The sequence below is a fragment of the Oncorhynchus tshawytscha genome, unplaced genomic scaffold (assembly GCF_018296145.1).
Source record: "Oncorhynchus tshawytscha isolate Ot180627B unplaced genomic scaffold, Otsh_v2.0 Un_contig_8799_pilon_pilon, whole genome shotgun sequence".
NCBI lineage: Eukaryota > Metazoa > Chordata > Actinopteri > Salmoniformes > Salmonidae > Oncorhynchus > Oncorhynchus tshawytscha.
The window spans coordinates 243,696-260,640 of record NW_024609746.1 but is presented as its reverse complement, the minus strand read 5'-3'; the positions used below and the strand labels follow the sequence as shown (position 1 = coordinate 260,640).

Genomic DNA, 16,945 nt, shown 5'->3' with positions numbered 1-16,945 from the left:
TTCCAAAACTACTACCTTATAGACACAAGTGTAAGGGGATAAAGAATATGTACATAAAGATATATGAATGAGTGATGGTACAGAGCGGCATAGGCATGATACAGTAGATGGTATAGAGTACAGTATATACATATGAGATGAGTATGTAAACAAAGTGGCATAGTTAAAGTGGCTAGTGATACATGTATTACATAAAGATGCAGTAGATGATATAGAGTACAGTATATACATGAATCAGAGAGGTGTGGGGGGGCTGCCTTCATCGACATCCACGTCTTCGGGGCCCACGTCTTCGGGGCCCGGGGAACAGCTGGTTAACTGCCTTGCTCAAGGGCAGAACGACTGGTTTTTACCTTGTCAGCTGGGGGATTCGATCCAGCAACCTTTCGGTTACTGGCCCAATCAAATCAAATGTATTTATATAGCCATTCTTACATCAGCTGATATATCAAAGTGCTATACAGAAACCCAGCCTAAAACCCCCAAACAGCAAGCAATGCAGGTGTAGAAGCACGGTGGCTAGGAAAAACTCCCTAGAAAGGCCAAAACCTAGGAAGAAACCTAGAGAGGAACCAGGCTATGAGGGGTGGCCAGTCCTCTTCAAATCAAATCAAATTTTCTTTGTCACATACACATGGTTAGCAGATGTTAATGCGAGTGTAGCGAAATGCTTGTGCTTCTAGTTCCGACAATGCAGTAATAACCAACGAGTAACCTAACCTAACAATTTCACAACAACTACCTTATACACACAAGTGTAAAGGGATGAAGAATATGTACATAAAAATATATGAATGAGTGATGGTACAGAACGGCATAGGCAAGATGCAGTAGGTGGTATAGAGTACAGTATATACATATGAGATGAGTAATGTAGGGTATGTAAACATAAAAGTGGCATAGTTTAAAGTGGCTAGTGATACATGTATTCCATAAAGATGCAGTAGATGGTATAGAGTTCAGTATATACATATGAGATGAGTAATGTAGGGTATGTAAACATAAAAGTGGCATAGTTTAAAGTGGCTAGTGATACATGTATTCCATAAAGATGCAGTAGATGGTATAGAGTTCAGTATATACATATGAGATGAGTAATGTAGGGTATGTAAACATAAAAGTGGCATAGTTTAAAGTGGCTAGTGATACATGTATTCCATAAAGATGCAGTAGATGGTATAGAGTTCAGTATATACATATGAGATGAGTAATGTAGGGTATGTAAACATAAAAGTGGCATAGTTTAAAGTGGCTAGTGATACATGTATTCCATAAAGATGCAGTAGATGGTATAGAGTACAGTATATACATATGAGATGAGTAATGTAGGGTATGTAAACATAAAAGTGGCATAGTTTAAAGTGGCTAGTGATACATGTATTCCATAAAGATGCAGTAGATGGTATAGAGTTCAGTATATACATATGAGATGAGTAATGTAGGGTATGTAAACATAAAAGTGGCATAGTTTAAAGTGGCTAGTGATACATGTATTCCATAAAGATGCAGTAGATGGTATAGAGTTCAGTATATACATATGAGATGAGTAATGTAGGGTATGTAAACATAAAAGTGGCATAGTTTAAAGTGGCTAGTGATACATGTATTCCATAAAGATGCAGTAGATGGTATAGAGTACAGTATATACATATGAGATGAGTAATGTAGGGTATGTAAACATAAAAGTGGCATAGTTTAAAGTGGCTAGTGATACATGTATTACATAAAGATGGCAAGATGCAGTAGGTGGTATAGTGTACAGCATATACTGTACATATGAGATGAGTAGTGTAGGGTATTCTAAACATTATATTAAGTGCCATTGTTTAAAGTGGCTAGTGATACATTTTTACATCAATTATTCCATTATTAAAGTGGCTGGAGTTGAGTCTGTTGGCAGCAGCCACTCAATGTCAGTGGTGGCTGTTTAACAGTCTGATGGCCTGAGATAGAGATAGAAGCTGTTTTTCAGTCTCTCGGTCCCTGCTTTGATGCACCAACTGACATTTACTCAGTTTACTCTGGCTATGCCGGGTGGAGATTATAACAGAACATGGCCAAGATGTTCAAATGTTCATAAATGACCAGCATGGTCAAATAATAATAATCACAGTAGTTGTCGAGGGTGCAACAAGTCAGCACCTCACGAGTAAATGTCAGTTGGCTTTTCATAGCCGATCATTCAGAGTATCTCTACCGCTCCTGCTGTCTCTGCTCTCTCTAGTTGAAAACAGCAGGTCTGGGACAGGTAGCACATCCGGTGAACAGCTCAGGGTTCCATAGCCGCAGGCAGAACAGTTGAAACTGGAGCAGCAGCACAGCCAGGTGGACTGGGGACAGCAAGGAGTCATCATGCCAGGTAGTCCTGAGGCATGGTCCTAGGGCTCAGGTCCTCCTCCGAGAGAGAAAGAGAGAAGTAGAGAGAGCATACTTAAGTTCACACAGGAGAAATACTCCAGATATAATGCTCTAACCACTAGGCTAATAGCCCCAGAGTCATCGTGTGTGTGTGCGTGCACATTCTAAACTACCTGGCCCTGTAGCACACCCAACAGCAACATGAGCCGGCTGCCACATATAGCGGTGGTTGTTTTGGGTGGCCTCACACACATTTCTGTCCTCTGTGGCCCCAGGAGAATCTAAAGGTGTGTGTGTATGTGGGGGCCCTGTCCCTAAGTCCATGAGCCTTGGTCAACCTAATGTACGCAAGCATGCACACACACAACTCTCGTGTGGGATGGATGAATGGAAAGAATGAGGGCATTACACTATATAGACACACCTCTGGATCATATTCTATTATGACACAAGGCGAGACCCAGATACAGACACAGGAGGCAGACGGTTGGGGCCTTAAAATATTTATTAATCCAATAGGGGCGGGAAAGGCAAAAACCAGAAGAATGGTCGAGATGAGCAAAAAGGCAAAAACACGCTGGTCAAAACCAGTTTTCTTCTGGTGAAAGAGAGGCGGACCAAAATGCAGCGTGGTTAGTTTTGTACATCTTTAATAAAGATGAAAATACAACAATCTACAAAACAAGAAACGTGAAAAAACCGAAACAGTCCTATCTGGTGCCACAAACACAAAGACAGGAACAATCACCCACAAAACCCAACACAAAACAGGCTACCTAAATATGGTTCCCAATCAGAGACAATGACTAACACCTGCCTCTGATTGAGAACCATATCAGGCCAAACATAGAAATAGACAAACCAGACAAACAACATAGAATTCCCACCCAGCTCACGTCCTGACCAACACTAAAACAAGGAAAACACACAAGAACGATGGTCAGAACGTGACACCTACAAGACGAACTGGCACAGAGAGACAGGAAACACAGGGATAAATACACTGGGGAGAATAAGCAACACCTGGAGGGGGTGGAGACAATCACAAGGACAGGTGAAACAGACCAAGGCGTGACATATTCAGCATGTCAGTGACCTTCAACTCTGTCAAAAACAATCTGGCTTCAATACTGCAGTGAAACAGTTTAGTGATGAGATGTTAGCTCAGCAGAAACCTGGGACCAGTGCTGAACAGTGCTGCTGAGACATGCAGATGTCTGTCGTTGTTGTTTCACAGTGTCGTGTTTCTGTTTCTGTGTTAATCTGTGGTTGGGTGTGTGTGTCTGTGTGTCGTCTGTGTCTCTTTGTGCGTGTCTGCGTGCGGCCGGGTCAGACAGCGGGAGGCATTGTTGGGTTTTGATCAAACTCTCCCATGTGACTGCCCAGAACCAGATTCCTATATTTATATGATCCTTTATTATCCTTATATAAAGTACTCTGAACCTCCCAGTAGACCGTAGCTCTATCTCTGTCCAACTCTCTGTCTCTGCTCTGTGGTCTGTGGTTCCAACTTTCCTGAAATGGACAGATAATGATATGAACCCATGAGACAGGAAATGTCTCGGTGAAGGAAATGGAATCGGAGAGAGGCTGGATGGATGGATCTTCTCAGTCTCTGTTATACCCAGAGGACACAGACACAGGAAGACAATGAACTCCTTATCCTAGTTTAGAAGAGTCTGTTATAAACTAGGAATAGAGAGGGCCTCTACAATATTACTCTGTAACTATCACGATTAATAGATTAACACCTAGTGGTTGTCTGTCTGTCTGTCTGTCTGTCTGTCTGTCTGTCTGTCTGTCTGTCTGTCTGTCTGTCTGTCTGTCTGTCTGTCTGTCTGTCTGTCTGTCTGTCTGTCTGTCTGTCTGTCTGTCTGTATGTATGTACGTACAGTGGGGCAAAAAAGTATTTAGTCAGCCACCAATTGTGCAAGTTCTCCCACTTAAAAAGATGAGAGAGGCCTGTAATTTTCATCATAGGTACACTTCAACTATGACAGACAAAATAAGAAAAAAAATCCAGAAAATCACATTGTAGGATTTTTTATGAATTTATTTGCAAATTATCGGTTAGTTAATGTGTGATTTAGTTAGTTCATGTATAGTAAGTTTAGCTGTAGAGGTAGTTGTTCTGACTGAGGGGATGTGTTTTCTGACTCAATGACTATGCACAGTGCTGAGAGTGACCTCTGAACTAATATGACAATGTCCCCTACTGCACTCTTATAGGCTGAGCCATGCCCTCTGGTAGGTTATCTAACCAGATAGGCTGTAAATAATAGGTCTATTTCCTGTTCCTGTATGATGGGAAAGTCAAACACAGGGACCTGGGGGGGGAAACAGTTGTTAGGAGGAGAAGAATGTTGATGTATTCCCTCTGGGCTTCTTTGCTGCTCGTTAACCCCAAAATGTTAGCTTAGGAACACCTGCATAAGTTGTTGAACTTTAACCTTTGACCTTTGTGACACCTTTGTTAATATGTGCATTCTTCACAAACCTTCACAGAACTCTTTATCTGTGGCGGAATGCTCAGGGACTCTACACCTCTCTGAGCTCTCAGACTAATGGGAGTCTCCCTTATTCCCTTCCCTCTTCTCCTATTCGTCGTGCGCGGGGTAATGTAGTACGTCCTATAGGGTTGCTTGCGTCATGCCATAGGTAGGCTATCTTACCTGCTTCAGTCAGTTTTTCTTCCTTATCTTAGCTGGGTTACCTTATCTTATCCCTCCTCTTGAAAAATCCACTCTGACCTGAAGACCGACTGATTACTAAGGTTAAAGCTATGGGCCAAAATCAAAGGATACCGTAAGTATAGACAAGAGGGCAGGAAAGGCTCTACATAGATCGAACAAAGACCTCATGCTTTAGACCTCATGCTGAATGAAGATTCCTCAACAGCACACTGTGCAGCCAACAGAAATGGCCAACCGTTTCCTTAGTGACCCCAAATGTTAAATACAATTCTGCGTGGCTCCGTTGGTTTTTCATGGTGCTTGTAACGCCAAGGTTATGGGTTCAATTCCCACAGGGGACCCTTATGAAAAAAGTATGAAAATGTTATGCACTCACTACTGTAAGTCATAAGAGCGTCTGATAAATTACTAAAATATAAATGTTTAGTGGAAATACCCCCGAACACTGTTACGACTCTCTTTTTCACTTTTGCTATGTTAATCATTAAAAGGCTGCTCTGTCACACGGCTCTCGTTATAAGATATAGGCCTACACTCCTCTGATAACAGAACCCAACCTCTCAGGAGAGTGCCTGGTCCTGGAACCATTCTCCAACCCAGAACCCAGAACTCGGAAACAAAATCCACTAAATCATATATTGCATAACAGCTCTGTTCTATATGATTAGTGGGCTGTAATTTAAGATAGTTTACCTTTTAGTGACCTAACCTCAACTGCAGGGATATTGTGAAACACAGTTAAAAAGGACTTGGTTAACCAAGTCACACCCGGTCCTGATTTACTGTAGATGTTGATGTCGGGTTTTTATTGTTATGTGGTTGTTGTGAGGGAGCGGGGTCAGAGTTCATTCCAGATTGGTTCATCATGTTACTGTTTTACAGACAGGGTGTTCCAGTTATTTCAATGTTCCCTCTCTGTGTCAAACTGGGCAGATAAAGATGTACGATAACATCTTCAACACACCAGACATCCCCAGGCTTTCCCCATAACCCAGCTACCTCTGACAGACAGTGTTTCCTATCAGCAGACATAGCAGACATGACTGTCTGGATCAAAGAATCGTCTGGGACTCTACAGTGAACTCTATTGAACTAGAATGTCTATCACTACTAGTCAATATTCATTTGGTCTGCGATACATCAGTGGTCATCCCAGTCCCTTATGGTTCCAGTTTAGTTCCCCTATCATTCACAGCCCTACAAGAAAACCTTATGTCGAGCCACAAGACAGAGTGGCTTCTGTGCCACGATCACAATCAAAACCCCATCACGATCACAGCCTGAGGACTTCCAGGTCAGCCTGTAAAAACTGGATGTATTATTGTTTCTTATCTGCACCTCCTCTCCCCTGTTTCCCATCATCTCCCATCTTTCCTGCCAGTCTGTAGTGTAATCAGTGAGTCATTGTGTTGTGACCTGAGGAGAGGAGACGTCCATGTTGTTGACAGAGCTAACAGCTCATCAGAGCCTGTGTCTAATCCAAGTGTGACGAGGGGATAATCTCACCTGATGTTTTATGTTGCCTGTAGTGGCTGTGTGTTTTAACTGTAGTGTCTCTGTGCTTCCCCCTCAGTGTCTATAGGTAGTGTTTGTGCTTCCCCCTCAGTGTCTATAGGTAGTGTTTGTGCTTCCCCCTCAGTGTCTATAGGTAGTGTTTGTGCTTCCCCCTCAGTGTCTATAGGTAGTGTTTGTGCTTCCCCCTCAGTGTCTATAGGTAGTGTTTGTGCTTCCCCCTCAGTGTCTATAGGTAGTGTTTGTGCTTCCCCCTCAGTGTCTATAGGTAGTGTTTGTGCTTCCCCCTCAGTGTCTATAGGTAGTGTTTGTGCTTCCCCCTCAGTGTCTATAGGTAGTGTTTGTGCTTCCCCCTCAGTGTCTATAGGTAGTGTTTGTGCTTCCACCTCAGTGTCTATAGGTAGTGTTTGTGCTTCCCCCTCAAATGTACAGACAGAGTGGGGACCTGATGATTCTAAGCCCTGTGTCCATCTAAGGGCCAGACAAAGGAGCCACAGTTAGTTACTGTATATGGGGCATAAGGCGGGGAGAGAGCAGGTCTATTGTGACTCTTTAAGCGAGTCCTGACCTGCCTATAGTATTATGCCTGTGAGCAGCAGCTGTTCCTGTGTTGTCTGCAGTTATGAGTAGGATAAAGTTGCCCCTATACATTTATAGATCTGTGCCTATGGGCTGATCGTAGGGTAGCCAATGGTGTGGTATGAATCGGGTCTGTGTGTGTTTATTTATTTTATTTTTTATTTTATTTCACCTTTATTTAACCAGGTAGGCTAGTTGAGAAGAAGTTCTCATTTGCAACTGCGACCTGGCCAAGATAAAGCATAGCAGTGTGAACAAACAACACAGAGTTACACATGGAGTAAACAATTAACAAGTCAATAACACAGTAGGAAAAAAAAGAGAGTCTATATACATTGTGTGCAAAAGGCATGAGGAGATAGGCGAATAATTACAATTTTGCAGATTAACACTGGGGTGATAAATGATCAGATGGTCATGTACAGGTAGAGATATTGGTGTGCAAAAGAGCAGAAAAGTAAATAAATAAAAACAGTATGGGGATGAGGTAGGTAAAAATGGGTGGGCTATTTACCGATGTACTATGTACAGCTGTAGCGATCGGTTAGCTGCTCAGATAGCAGATGTTTGAAGTTGGTGAGGGAGATAAAAGTCTCCAACTTCAGCGATTTTTGCAATTAGTTCCAGTCACAGGAAGCAGAAAACTGGAACGAAAGGTGGCCAAATGAGGTGTTGGCTTTAGGGGTGATCAGTGAGATACACCTGCTGGAGCGCGTGCTACGGATGGGTGTTGCCATCGTGCTTGAATGCTGCCTTGAACTCTGCCCACCATATCTACCCGTATAATCGCTGCTCCTCCTCCTGCTCCTCTCCAATAAGCTTCCACTGCAAATGGCACACATTCGTCACTGATAAAGGTATAAATGTACAAAATTAACGTTGAAAGACTTGAGATTCAACTAGATTTGAGAAAACCGAGAGCGTGTGAAGTGGATAGTGTTGATCTGGCTGTGTTGGCAACGACGAGTGTAGAATTATGGGCAGCAGCTCAACTCCCCAAAGAGTAAGTATGTTACCCAGTATAATAGTCCCTTTGATCTCTCCGGGGTCAACGTTGGGTGCCAGGTTCTTTACCGTTTGAAGTGCAAAATGGAGGGTGGCTTGTGTAGCTCAGAAACCAGTTAAGTGAAATACAGTAGTCTGCACATAACTAAGAACTTTTTGTTGTTGTTGTGAGCTTGTGAAAATGAGGTAGCTACAGAAGCAAAGATGGAATATATTACAGAAGCATAGTGTCCGTATCCAAGCATTCCTATGGTGTTTGCTCATGAGTGAGTGGCGCTTCTTGGCTGTCAGAGAATGTTGTGAGTTACTGTGCCTCAGAGGAAGAGAGGCAGCAGATATATTTCAACACACACACTCACTCCAATGCACTCAGTGCCTCAGAAGAAACACAGGAGAAGTCAAAGTTGAGTCACCCAGGCCTTATTTGGCAAAGTCAAAGGGGGTAGGGGCAGGTATCCAGTACTATTGTGGTGTGATCTAACCTCGTATATGGCCACAGGTGTTGAAAGAAAACCTCATCAATCTACACACAATACCCCATAACGACAAAGCAAAAACAGGCTTTTAGAAATGTTTGCAAAAGTATTCAAAATAAACAACTGAAATATGTATTACATAAATATTCGGACCCTTTACTCAGTACTTTGTTGAAGCACCTTTGGTAGCGATTACAGCCTTGAGTCTTCTTGGGTACGATGCTACAAACTTGGCACACCTGTATTTGGGGAGTTTCTCCCATTCTTCTCTGCAGAACCTCTCAAGCTCTGTCAGGTTGGTTGGGGAGCGTCGCTGCACAGCTATTTTCAGGTCTCTCCAAAGATGTTCAATCGGGTTCAAGTCCAGGCTCTGACTGGGCCACTCAAGGACACTCAGAGACTTGTCCCGAAGCCACCCCTGGTTGTCTTGGCTGTGTGCTTCGCGTCATTGTCCTGTTGGAAATTGAACCTTCACCCCAGTCTGAGGTCCTGAGCGCTCTGGAGCAGGTTTTCATCAAGGATCTCTCTGTACTTTGCTCTGTTCATCTTTCCCTCGATCCTGACTAGTCTCCCAGTCCCTGCCACTGAAAAACATACCCACAGCATGATGTTGCCAACACCATGCTTCACCGTAGGGATGGTGCCAGTTTTTCTCCAGACATGACGCTTGGCATTCTGGCCAAAGAGTTCAATCTTGGTTTCATCATACCAGAAAATCTTGTTTCTCATGGTCTGAGAGTCCTTTAGGTGCCTTTTGACAAACTCCAAGAGGGGTGTCATGTGCCTTATACTAAGGAGTGGCTACCGTATGGCCACTCAACCATAAAAACCTGATTGTTGGAGTACTGCAGAGATGGTTGTCCTTCTGGAAGGTTCTCCCATCTCCACAGAGGAACTCTGGAGCTCTGTCAGAGTGACCATCGAGTTCTTGGTCACCTCCCTGACCAAGGCCCTTCTCCCCCGATTGCTCAGCTCTAGGAAGTGTCTTGGTGGTTCCAAACTTCTTCCATGATTTCACGGTATACGATTACACCTGTTGTATTCGGCGCATGTGACAAATAGAATTTGATATGATTTGATGAAGCCCACTGTGTTCTTGGGGACCTTCAAAGCTGCAGAATTGTTTTTGATACCCTTCCCCAGATCTGTGCCTTAACACAATACTGTCTTGGAGCTCTACGGACAATTCCTTCAACCTCATGGCTTAGTTTTTGCTCTGACATGCACTGTCAACTGTGGGACCTTATATAGATAGGTTTGCCTTTCCAAATCATGTCCAATCAATTGAATTTATCACAGACTCCAATTAAGTTGTAGAAACATCACAAGGATGATCAATGGAAACAGGATGCACCTGAGCTCAACTTCGAGTCTCATAGCAAAGGGTCTGAATACTTATGTAAATAAGGTATTTGTTTGAAATGTTTTATACATTTGCAAAAATGTCTAAAAAAACTGTTTTTGCATTGTCATTATGTGGCATTGTGTGTAGATTGATGAGGAAAAAATGTGTTTAATCCATTTTAGAATAAGGTTGTAATGTAACAAAATGTGGAAAAAGGAAAGGGGTCTGAATACTTTTCTGAATGCACTGTATACAGTATACTGAAACTAGCTATCCATCACTCTTATGAGTGAGCATTCCTCATCTGTGTTTTATCTCAAGCACATCATATATCATTGCTCATAGGAATATTTTTTGTACTTCCTGATAATAAAATAGGGTGAATTATTACAATAATGTCGTCATTCTAGATGATAAAGGTAGGGGAACTCGGACTCCCACACTCACTGATACAACCTCCTTAGCCTGAAGTAGAGAGTGTCAGTTTTCTCACAACACTCTCTCCACAGACTAGCCTTTGTGGTGGAAGTCTCATTTATGGAGTCATTTATGGGACATTCCTTACGCCTCCCCGACCTCACCCACTCACCTCCTTATGCACCTACCCCTTTTACCTCACCCTCACCTCTTCTTACCCCTTCACCTATAACTAACTAAATCTGCAGCTTGTAAACAAGCAGTGTGCTGAGAACCTTAACCCCCTGTCTGCAGAGGAATGTGGGTAATGTCTGCCAAGGGCTGTAGCTTTCAGCCAGAGAGACTACAGGCCTAGTGAAGGTTCACCTCTCTCTCTCTCTAGCCTGGCCTGCCTGACCGCTCTCTCTCTGTGGAGATCGGGAAGGGGGGGCGGGGTTCAAGCCGAGTGTCCATTGTTTTATACCAGGGAAGGGAGAGGGAGTTTGAGGGGGTTGGGACTGAGAATGAGTTTCCATGTGTCTGAGACATTCTCTGTGATTTTTTTTCACACGCTCCCATGCACCTACAGGAGCCGATCTGTTGGTTCCAAAGTCAGCACAGTACTACAGAAATACATGCCACGGAAGCCATAACAACTAGTGCCCATCACTCCACCTGACCAGAAGCTGTTGGTTAGACAGGGTTCTAGTGGACTGTATAGTTTGTCCTTGACAGACATGTTGGCAGTTGGCTCTGAGACTGCAAGAGAACTGGACAGAGAGGCCAGCTGTATGAATCTTCTCTGGCCAGGCTGTGGTGTGGTTGAAGGGTTTGGCTGTTCCAGTGCTCCTAGGTTATTTTTAGGTCGCCTCTGCACTCTGGGTTTAAATTAGGGCTGTCCCTCCATAAACCCCCAAGAAGCCTGCTACAGTATGTGTTGGGTGTGGTCAGGATAAGGGTAGTACGCCTTATTCACTACAGATGTTACATACGTTTGACCCAGTATCTGACATTGTAACATCCTTTCTAGTGACTGGGTGGGCTAGTTAGTTGTATGATATTAGTGTGTTAAAGAACAGGCCACACAGGAGGAGCCATGTAGAAATGTACTTAGAAAAAAGCCTTAGGCAACTAAAATCCTAATAGAATTGAAGTGCATGCACTTTTCATTATGGCTGTTAAAGCATTATAGCTCTGCTCTCTGAGAATCGCAGTAATGGGTTCCATTTGTTGGCTGATGCAAGACAACTTCATCAGACACTAAAAACACCACCACTGAGTTAAAACATGAATAAAAAACATATTACACATTTATAACCAAATAAACCCAGGAGCCAGCTAGCCTCCCCACAGTCAAACACCAAATGTGTTTTTAAGAATGTTTATTAATACTTACACAACAGATTATCTGACACTGCATGGGTGGTTGTCGTAACAACAGCATGAGAAGCTGCTGCTGAATTGATTACATTTTCATGACTCGCTGTGATCAATGCCAGTAGGAGAGAAAGCCAACCAACATCAGGGAATGAGAGTCAGTAGCAGAGAGGGGTTTATCCCTGGCTAGAACCCAACCCAGTCTCATGTCTAACAGAGAACAAGGCTTTAATTTGGGTGTTTTTATTCAGCTTTTCTTCATCCATGCCAAACGTTTACATAGCTAATGTTGTCCTCATGTGGTAGAGATGGACCAGAGATGGACCCCAGGTCACTATAACCAATGCCTTGACCAGTTTGGATTGAAAGGTGAGAATGCAGTTGAACCGGAGTTCCTGCGTAGGGATCACGTGTCCCATTTCCTGGTTACTGATGATGTCATGTTACCCCTGGCTACAGAATCCCGTCCGAGCACATTGAGCTGTGTTAGGGTGGATCCCATAGGCCTATGCAGAGTTTAGAAAGGGGCAAGACATTCTGATTTTATATATAGGTTATATGTGGTTCTGGTAGATAGGCAGGGGTTTTTGACATGTACACACTTAGAGACACACAAACACACACTACCACAACTATCAAGGGTCACTGGGAATTTTAAAAGGTTGGTCTGACTGAATGCCTGATGTTCCACCCATTCATCTGGGCGTATGTAAGTCTAAAGTATTAAATGCCTTTGGTCTGCATTTTTAGTTTAGTTGGTCCTGGAACTCGGGTAAAGCAGCATGTTGCAGGGAAGGAAAATAAGAAAGCTAGCTTCGCTGTGCTGCATGTTCATTGAGGTAAGTGGCAAGCAGATGTTATGTTGTCTCTTTAGGATGTGTGCACCTATGGATTCATATGGATTATTTGATGATGAGTGGAAGTGCTGAGCATATAGACCTACCGTATAAAAAATTATGTCACCTTTATTTAACTAGACAGTTAAGAACAAATTCGTATTTACAATGACAGCCTACCCTGGCCAAACCCGGACAACGCTGGGCCTATTGTGCGCCGCCCTATGGGACTCTCAATCACGGCCGGATGTGATGCAGCCTGGAATCTAACCAGGGACTGTAGTGACGCCTCTTGCACTGAGAAGCAGTGCCTTAGACCCCTGCGCCACTCGGGAGTATCTCATCAAGTGCCACACTGACTAAGGAAAGAAAATATGAGAGGCAGAAGGAGAGAAGCAAGCAAGAAAGAATGAAATAACTATGGGTTTCACTTCATTGATGTGAATGTAATGGAGAAACCGGTGGAAACTGTAGGTTGGGAAGTGGCGAAAGAGGTGCGATGACGCGAAAGCGCAAGAATGGCGCCTAAGATCAGAGGTTTGTCTCCTGAGTTTGAGGAGTACATACTGTACATACGTCTCCTGATTACAAACCAAATCATCTTACTTATAGGTCTTCATGCTCTCTTGAGAACCTTGAGGATCTTGAAATGGAGTCAGTCGGCAGTGGTGAGCACTCTGAAGGTGAGCCAGTCCAGGATGTAGTGGTCCTACCTGCGGCAGCAGGTGTGGTAGAGTCTTTCAACGTTTGCCCCGAGAATCCTACCAGAGATGATTTTGGACTGGTCGGAGTGAGATTTTAGGAAAGGGTTGATTCCGGCTTTCTGGGCAACCCGTACGTTGTGTCAAGCTGGGTAAAGGATAAACTGGGAATGGTTACATCTGAAGTTTTGAGAAGTGGAATTGTTTAGATTTTTTATGTATCTGCCTCCCAGAGGAAGCAGGTGCTTTAAGTCACGCAGCTCGGGGTTCAACCTGTGGTGTGCTTTGCTCTCAGGAGCAGGGCACCGCTGAAAGGGGTGCCCTGTGGGGAAGTGTTGAATGTAGAGGTGGATCAAATGAAAATGAAGATTCCTAGTGTTTGTGACTTCCGCCATTTGGTGAGATGTAGACCCGATGGCAAGACTGAAAATACCCTGTCTGTTTTGTTGAGCTTTGACCCAGAGTTTCTACCTGTTAAGGTTAGGTTATATTTGCTATTCTGTGAGGGCCTATGTTCCGAACCCGCTACGGTGCTTTAGGTGCCAAGGGTTTGGACATGTTGCAGCAGTAATGTAGAAGTGAAATCCTACGATGTGAGAAATGTGCATGAGAGCATAGTCAGAGGGAGTGTACTGTTGGGATAGAGAAAGCACTGTGTGTCAACTGTGAGGGTGCCAATGGAGCTGGGGATACGAAGTGCCCTGTGAAAGAGAGACAGGTTGAGATTGCCAGGGTTCGAGTGGGTCAGAAAGTTTCCTATGCTAAGGCAGCGAAGAGAATAGAGGATAGCCCGAGGGTGAGTGAGTCGACTGGGAGCCCCCCAGTGAGCAGGCCTGAAGAGAGCGAGCCAGAGAGGATAAGTTTTAGTAAGGTTGGATTTCTTGCGGTTATAGCCATAGTGATCAACTGCACTTCACTGATGGAACAGACACCACTGAAGATAGATGTGGTAGTTGCAGTAGCAGAGAAATATTTGGGTGTGAGAGATTTTAGTGCAGAGGTTCTACAGGAAGGTTTGAGAGAAGGGGTTCCATCCATCGGGCAAAAATAGTGGAATGGGGTGGTGGGTTTTTGGGGATAGTGTATAGTTGCATGGTTAGATGGTGGTCCAATTTAAATTTGTCCCAAATCCTCTTTTCCCTTTTTTGGGGGTGACCAAAATGTGCAATCCGCTCTCCGACCTGTAAACGGCAGCAACACAGCGTCTAGACTGCCGGAAAACCACACGAAGAAGAAGAGGAAGAAAGTCAAAGGTGATTTCTATAGAGGACTTTTCAATAAATTCTAGTAGGCGTGTCTTCAGAGCGGCTGACAGACAGCGGCTCCATTAGTTGCTAGAGTGTGAGGATTCATCAGTAGTAGGTTGAAGAGTGAACGGAGGATTCGAGCCTTGGAAAGTGTTCGGCTTTTTGCGGTTCACAAAACAATTTTGCGGAGGTGTAGCCAACTTTATTTTCAAGTTGTTGCTTTGCTGCAGCCAAATTTGAAGAGATTAGTTTTCTCCTCAAATGACGTGGACTAGCACCATGAGTAGTGGCTACAGTAGTTTAGAGGAGGACTCCGAAGAGTATTTTTTCACCGCCAGAACTTCGTTCTTCAGGAAGCCTTCAGGGAAACCAACCCAGTGCAAGGTACATGAACTTTAATTTGTGCCAACGTCTCAGCTGTTAGCAACTGTGTTTTGTCATATAAAGTTAGCAACCTGTTGCTAACGCGTTAATTTAAGGAGTTACCAGTTTCGCGTGCAGTCCTGCTTTACAGTATGTTCAACGTAACCAATGGCAGGCAGGCTGGCTAGCCGTCTCATGAGCTAACTTTAGCTATCAATTATTTGTTTAGGCTAAATCCGTATTGGTTTGCCAGGCTTTATGATTTTAGATTTGAATGGAGCCAATCTGATGATGGACAATTATAGTGGCACGTGCAGCTAATATATTTCAGAACCACGTGGGATCATACTTTGATAGGATAGTAATTTAGGTGCCCCTAACACTTTATATTTTGAGCTATAGTCAACAATTAAATTGTATAGTTGTATTTTAAACAGTCGAAGAGTTGGTTAACGTGCATGCCAGAGGAGACCTTTAGCCCCTGATTGGGTTAAAGCCCATGACATCCTGACTATGGGTTCTGGAACTCATAAGTAGGTCAATTTGTGCTCATCAATACTGGTCTGTCTCCCAGACTCAAGACTCTGCATATAATGTAAGTTATTGTCCTGTCTCTCACACACAACTGCATTCACTATGTGTGTGTTGAGCTTGCAAACTCTTCTCAGCCTGACTTCTCATATTTCCATATGACCTTGACACAGTCATATTCCATGCCAGGCTGTGGACAAAGTGTCCCATGCAACACACACATTATGCCATGAAGGGACTTGCCCACTAAGCATAATGCTGTGTCTGCACCCACAATTGTGTTATTGTGAGTGAAATGTCACTCAGGGGGTCTCTCATAGTATCTCCTCCAGTTAACCCTCCAGCAGCTCAAATCCTGCTGTATGGGGTTCTATTCATCCAGTACCATGTGGATGACTTAATGCCTTTTTAAATGTACTGTTCTTGATGGTGCCATTGGTTATGCCACTGCTACTTGTTTCAAATAGGTTTCATGGGCTTAGATAACTCCTTCCTTTCCCCCCTGACAGCCCCAGCAAAAAACAGTTAAACTACCAGTTAATGATAAAGATGAGGGGCTAGTTAGTTTCTTCCGTAGCAATGTCTCCTCTTGCGCAATGGTTTTTGTGACGATTTAGATTCTCTGTTGGCCTTGGCCCATGTTTAACCAAGAGTGCCTGTTCATTGTGGTGTGTGTCTTTACAAGTCAAAGTTTCAGCTTCAATATGCCTCTAGTCTTTCTGTTTACCCCTTAGCACCATGGACACTCAAAGCTCTGACTCTGCCTGGGCTGCTGGGAAACAGCTGCAATAGACACACGGCGGCGGCACAGCTTCTGAGTGACGGGGCCTCATAACCCTCCTCAGCTAGTCTCTGTGTCTCCAGGGTAGCTAGCTAATACTGTGGACTACTCAGTAACTCACAGCCCTCTTTCTGTATACGGGAGGAGAGAACCCTAATGGGTTTGTAGTGGAGCTATGTGATAGATATATTGCTGTATAGTACATTAGTCATAATAGTAGGTGTTTGGGGTGGCAGGGTAGCCTAGTGGTTAGAGCGTTGGACTAGTAACCGGAAGGTTGCAAGTTCAAACCCCCGAGCTGACAAGGTACAAATCTGTCGTTCTGCCCCTGAACAGGCAGTTAACCCACTGTTCCTAGGCCGTCATTGAAAATAAGAATTTGTTCTTAACTGACTTGCCTAGTTAAATAAAGGTAAAATAAAAAAATAAGAGTGTGTAGTCTTAGTTATAGTTATTGTATTAGCTCCTGAGTGGCACAGCGGTCTAAGGCATTGCATCTCAGTGTTAGCGGTGTCACTACAGACCCTGGTTTTGATTCCAGGCTATATCAACAACCGGCCGTGATTGAGAGTCCCATGGGGCGGGGTCACAATTAGCCCAGTGTCGTCTGGGTTAAGGTTTGGTACGCCGTCATTGTAAATAGGAATTTGTTCTTAACTGACTTGCCTAGTTAAATAAATACTTAAAATAGTTAGGTTTTAGTAGAGCTGTTTAGGAGTGAGTTGGTCTGTTTCAATCTAACATG

At 43.7% G+C, this 16,945-nt stretch overlaps 1 protein-coding gene across 4 annotated transcripts in view; it reads left to right on the top strand.

Moving 5' to 3' along the window:
* The window catches only part of LOC112214378 (ras association domain-containing protein 3), a 52,698-nt gene that overhangs the window by 10,447 nt on the left and 25,306 nt on the right, over positions 1-16,945 (top strand). The window contains exon 1 of one of the 4 annotated variants that reach the window (XM_024373064.2): positions 14,595-14,909. The exons of the other annotated variants lie outside the window; for them this stretch is intronic. Coding sequence (XP_024228832.1) covers positions 14,787-14,909 — 123 coding nt within the window. The 5' untranslated portion in view covers positions 14,595-14,786. Of the gene's footprint in view, positions 1-14,594; positions 14,910-16,945 lie in introns of those variants that run through there. 4 annotated transcript variants of the gene reach the window in all.